The 5,383-nt window shown below is 31.1% G+C and overlaps 1 protein-coding gene across 1 annotated transcript; it reads left to right on the top strand.

Annotated features, from left to right (window-relative positions):
• The first annotated feature begins 1,334 nt into the window (after positions 1-1,334).
• LOC133301343 (uncharacterized) lies at positions 1,335-5,020 on the top strand. Its single transcript, XM_061500972.1, has 4 exons — positions 1,335-1,470; positions 2,591-2,670; positions 3,343-3,511; positions 4,553-5,020. The coding sequence occupies exons 2-4, from the start codon at positions 2,611-2,613 to the stop codon at positions 4,747-4,749; spliced, it is 426 nt and encodes a 141-aa protein (XP_061356956.1). The 5' UTR covers positions 1,335-1,470; positions 2,591-2,610; the 3' UTR covers positions 4,750-5,020.
• Positions 5,021-5,383: the final 363 nt, after the last annotated feature.

Here is a 5,383-nt window from a genome sequence, read left to right as displayed (position 1 = left end):
TCAAAACGACGTCGTTTTGGGATGGAAATCATGGTATTTTTGTAATTTTAATTTATTTCAGGGTTATAATAGTCTTTATCACTCTAATTTTTTAATTTTTCAAACCCAAAACGACGTCGTTTCGATGAACATTAGATAAAGTTATCTAAAGTAACATCGGAAACTTTTTTCCCTTACATATATTACTGGCAATTATTCTGTACATAGCATAAATATTTTTAAGCTTAGGTAAAATATAAAAAAATATAAATCAAAAGAGAAAAAATATTTAAAATTATAAAAAATATATACGTAATTAATTGATGTAAAATTTAACAGTATAAATCAAAAGAAATTATTTAAAATCATAAAAAATACATAACAAATTCAAGATATTTTAAGTTTTGGTCTGATTGAGACACTGGTCTGTGTTCCCTTAAATGTATTTACGACTTTTTTTTTTGGTATTTATTACGACTTCATTTTAACTCTTATATTCCAAAAATATATTAATTGACTTTTTTTAACTTTATTCTTACCTCTTGTTATCTCTCCTAAATGAAGTAAATGGAATGGTATTGTTCACAAAAAAAAAAATGGAATGGAAAAGTCATTAATGGAGTGATAATAGTTTTTAGTACTTTGATAATAAATATATTTTTTAGATACATGATGATAATGAATAATTTAGTTGAATATAATTATATTTAAGAGAGCGTTTAAGGGATGGAAATACAAGTGTGGCATTCACCAAAGGGGAAGCAAAAATGCCTTTAATATCTATATTAATTTTTGTGGAATTACTTTAAATAATAAATATATTTAAAACAGCAGAAGAAGTAATAAAATAAACACGATTTTTTTTTAAAAAAAATAAAGCTTTATACTTTTGTTTATCCTTTTTTTTTCAAAGGTTATACCCTTAGAAAATGAAATAATAAAATTACAAATTAACGAGGAAGAAAAATACAAAAATAATATTGAGTTTATAATAAAATTTTAAAATACTAAAAAATAACTGGTAGAAATTTAGAAAGATATGTTGATGCGGCTGATGTATCATTTAATAACATAAATTCTCATATAATTGTCTCCGATTTGCAATTAAACAACATTATTTGAGATTAATATTTTTTATATTATAGAAAATAATTTTATTTTTTACGTACGTAGAAAATGTAAAGTGTATAGAATATACGTGCGTTTCACGTATTTTAAAGGTGTAATTGATAAAATTATTATATGTAAAATGAGATAAAATTCTTTTATTAATATAATTCTTTCATTAATCCCTTCTTTTATTAATATAATTCTTTTTTTACGATGAGAAATTATATTTGGTTTTGTGCAATGGATTATAAGCAAGTCTCAGTCTCTCAGTGATGCCTGATGATGATCGTAGCTACAGCTCAAGGTTCCATTGCGAGTGACTTCAAATTCTGATCCATATTCAGATCCTTTCACAATTCTCATCACGTTCATTGGTTTCAGGTGCCCTTAGCAAATTCGCTTTCATGATCTCTCTCTCTCTCTCTCTCTATTTTGGGGGTTTTCTGGGAATGGGGTATCTATTCTTACTAATAAGATTTATTCTGGCCATTAGTTGATTTGGTTTTCCTATGTGGGTTGTGGGTCTGCTCAATTTCTTCAAAATGAATATGCAAAATCAAAATTTCATATTTAGCAAAGAGTGTGACTTTTAGGTTGATTTGAAATTTACAATCAACTTTAGGTCTTAAACTAATTGCTTCTTTTTATATAAGCTTTGATTTGATTGTTCACAGAGTATTTAATTCTTCTCAAAGTTAAGCTCAAGCTAGCTGGCTTTAACTAGTCAAATTAAGAGTTTTAAAAGATGGTTACTTTAGTTGGGTTTTAAAAGAAAAATATAAGGGAAGGGAATGTGATATGGTTGAAGATGATGTATGACTACCACTACCATTACATACATCAATTTTTGATCCTTTCCCTCTTTTCTCTCCAATCAAGTTTCTTTTTTCTGTCAAGAAAATTGCCAAATTTTCGTTCTTATTATTTGGTTATGGGATACTTTTTATGGTATTATTAGCATGGGTCGAATTAAACAGAATTGTTTCAAAAACCGAACAGAATTGGTTTAAACGGTTCGATTCGATTCAAAACTGATTCTGTTCAGTTCGAAAATGGTTCAATTCGAAACTTATTCTGGTAGACCCGATTCAGAAAAGAAAATTAAATTAAAAAATTAAAGAAATAAAGTAATAAAAATCGGATCTGTTCGAAAATGTTCGGTTCTTGAAGTGGTTTTATAAACTAGTTTTTTAAAAATCAGTTTGGTTAATGAACTGATTTTTAATAACCAGTTTCATGAGCTGGTTTTTAATAATCAGTTATTTTAAGTGCAATTCAGTTCACAGTTTGGTTCAATTTTTTGGTTATTTTGCACATCCCTAGTTTTGGATATTGATTCATGTTTGAAATATTTCATTGTAATGATTATTTTCATTTGGTGTTTAATATTATTAGTTGGTTTTTAATTGTACTCTAAATCCGATATAGTGTTTTTGTGGAAAGTATGATTGTTTAAATTTGAGAATTTCCTTGTTAAACCCCATCATCACCTTTATTTCAGATTCTGGAAAAGTTTTTAGAATGGCGGCAATTTACAGTCTTTACATCATCAATAAGTCTGGTGGATTGATCTACCACAAGGTATGGTCGTTCTAAATTCTCTTCTTGTTGCTCACTAATGGGAACTTCAAACTATTTTCTATTGGGTTCCTAAGACCATTTTTTTTTAATTATTTTTTTTAATGTTCCCCCAAAATTGGTGGCACAAAGCATTGTTATTGTTGCATCGTTCTCTCTGGTTGATGAGCTAAAAATCTTGCATTGTTAATTAGGCCACGTATGTTCACCTTTTAGACTCAGCTTCAGCTGATAAAGGGCCGACCCAGTTCAAATACCCACTTCGTGAGTGTCTGGGGAAGGGAATACTCTAGGCAGTCTTTCCCCTGCTTTTTGCAGAGAGGCTGATTCGAACCCGCGACCTGACACACCACGGCAAGCAAGCTTACCGCTGAGCCAAGCCGGCCCTTCCAGCTTCAGCTGATACGTTTAATTAAATAAATGACCAAGATAACTTTGCATTCCATCCGTTTGTGGTATTTGAAGTTATTTGTTTCTTAGAACTGTCAGTATGTTTAGGAAATATGTTGAATCTTATGATAATTAGGACATGGGGCCAGTGGGCCGATGGTTAGCAATGACAGCTTAACTCTGTTTCGTACCTTTTGTTAAAAGTAGACTTCAATTTCAAATATCTTAGGCATAGTTGCAGTGAAGTTTTTCTTTTAGAATTGTATTAATTCTTTTGACATTTAGGATTATGGGTCTGCTGGACGAATGGATACCAATGACAGCTTGCGGGTGGCAAGTTTATGGCACTCAATGCATGCTATCTCTCAGCAGTTATCACCTGTCTCTGGTTGTTCAGGAATTGAACTTCTCCAAGCTGACACATTTGATCTTCATTGCTTTCAATCACTGACGGGTATTTTTTCTCATATTAGTCTTCAACTCATTATTATGTTAACTTTCTAATTTACCGGTGAAAAGCGAAGAGTGAATGCCTAACATCATTTACATATAGTTAATTGGAATATCTAGTACCGGCTTTTGTTTTTCATGCACACACATGCATGAGGCCTTGCAGTTCGCAAGCTGTATTATGGCCAGGTTTCAACTAAAGATTGTTTAAGTAATTATAGTATATCAGAAGCTCTAGATCATTATTGGTAACAGAAGTGTTGCTTATTTAAGTGCTTGTTCAAAACATGAACTTGATTGCTTTGGGGTTTTACCGGTAGAATCATGATTCTATCTTAAAACCCTGTTATTTAGTGAACTTATAGTTTGGCAGAGTTGTATATATTCCAAATTTAGAAATCATTATTTTCTAGGACACCTGATTATGACTTAAAATTTAGAGTAAAAAATAAGAATCATTAGGAAGGCAGGCTGGGATCTTGTTGTAATCGATGCAGCTTGCTGGTGACATGACCCAGTATATATCATGTGGAAGGTAGTAGATAGAAGACCTTTATATGTAATCCCACTTAATCTGTACACTTACACTGTCATTTGTATTTGATTATTATTGTTAAATGTTACTGTTAGTTTTACAGACTCTTTGCATACTGTGTAGGTGTAATAATTTTCTATGCACTAGCATTTTTCAGATAATGAGCATCCATTGCTCATTTCATTTTCTTTAAATGTCCTCTTTTGGTCTTCTATACACAATATAAGATTTTAGATGCCTCTAGGTCTCGTGCATCTTCTGATTTTGGGTCATGAACTTGAGTTCTTGAGAGTTGAAAAATTTCTAGATGTTTGGCTGTGTGTGTTATTGCGTTTGCATTTATATTGCAGATTTGTCATCCTAATGCGCCTGTCTTTTTATTGTTGAGCAGTTGTTACCATTTTCTGTTTAATGCATCTGGCAAAATGAAGCAAGATCTAATGATTTCCTCACCCCTTTTTTATTTTTTTCTGACCTTGATATTATGAAATTGATTCTTCTCCCACACAGGGACAAAGATTTTTGTGGTCTGTGAGCCTGGGACACAAAACATGGAAAGTTTATTGAAATTTATATATGAATTGTACACGGACTATGTTTTGAAGAATCCTTTCTATGAGATGGAGATGCCTATACGTTGTGAGCTCTTTGATATCAACCTAACACAAGCACTGCAAAAGGATCTTGTTGCATTTTTGGGCCGATAAATTTATCTGACCAATTTTTTTTTTTTCATTTCTAAATTCTGATATGTACATAATCTAAAAATTGTCATTCAATTAATTCTAAGGTACTATGCCTGGCCTCTGTATTTGTTTTGTACACACAAATTAACATTTTCAGTAGTGCGGATGTAACTTATTTTCACATGGATCAGATGGTAGAATTACTTATTGAACGAACTAAGGTTCTTGCATGATTGGATATGGTGCACTTTGTGTACTGTTCTCAACTATCCAAATTTTGTATAATACTACACACATCTACAAACAGTACCTTGTATCTGTATAATTTGCATTATTTAATTACAAGTAGTTTCACTTTGATTTGTACACACTGACACCTCTACTTTTATTTCTGTAACTTCGCTGGATGCTGACATGCTTTGAAATTTTGTGTACCAAGCATTATTTTCAAATTTGATAGGTGCAGTGGACTATATATAAAATTTATTGGCTTCATCTGTCAGGTAAGGTTAGACTTTGATTTAAATAGATTAAGTTTATGTGAAAAATTTTAGGTCTGGCTTGACCTGTTAGGTTATGTAGGTCCTAAATTATAAGTCTGATCTGATCTATATTTAAAAAATAAAAACTTTGGCCTATGCTTGATAGCTTGTTT

The sequence above is a fragment of the Gastrolobium bilobum genome, unplaced genomic scaffold (genome assembly GCF_033153095.1).
Source record: "Gastrolobium bilobum isolate Gb01-03AN ecotype WA unplaced genomic scaffold, APGP_CSIRO_Gbil_v1 utg41872, whole genome shotgun sequence".
NCBI lineage: Eukaryota > Viridiplantae > Streptophyta > Magnoliopsida > Fabales > Fabaceae > Gastrolobium > Gastrolobium bilobum.
The sequence above is the reverse complement of the archived record's forward strand: the minus strand, read 5'-3'. Positions and strand labels throughout refer to the sequence as shown.

Excerpts from the sequence above, each read along its gene's own strand:
- LOC133301343 (XM_061500972.1), top strand. The coding sequence starts at position 2,611 with ATGGCGGCAATTTACAGTCTTTACATCATCAATAAGTCTGGTGGATTG. Across the intron at positions 2,671-3,342 it reads GTGGATTGATCTACCACAAG|GATTATGGGTCTGCTGGACG; the intron begins GTATGGTCGTTC and ends TTTGACATTTAG. Across the intron at positions 3,512-4,552 it reads TTGCTTTCAATCACTGACGG|GGACAAAGATTTTTGTGGTC; the intron begins GTATTTTTTCTC and ends TCTCCCACACAG.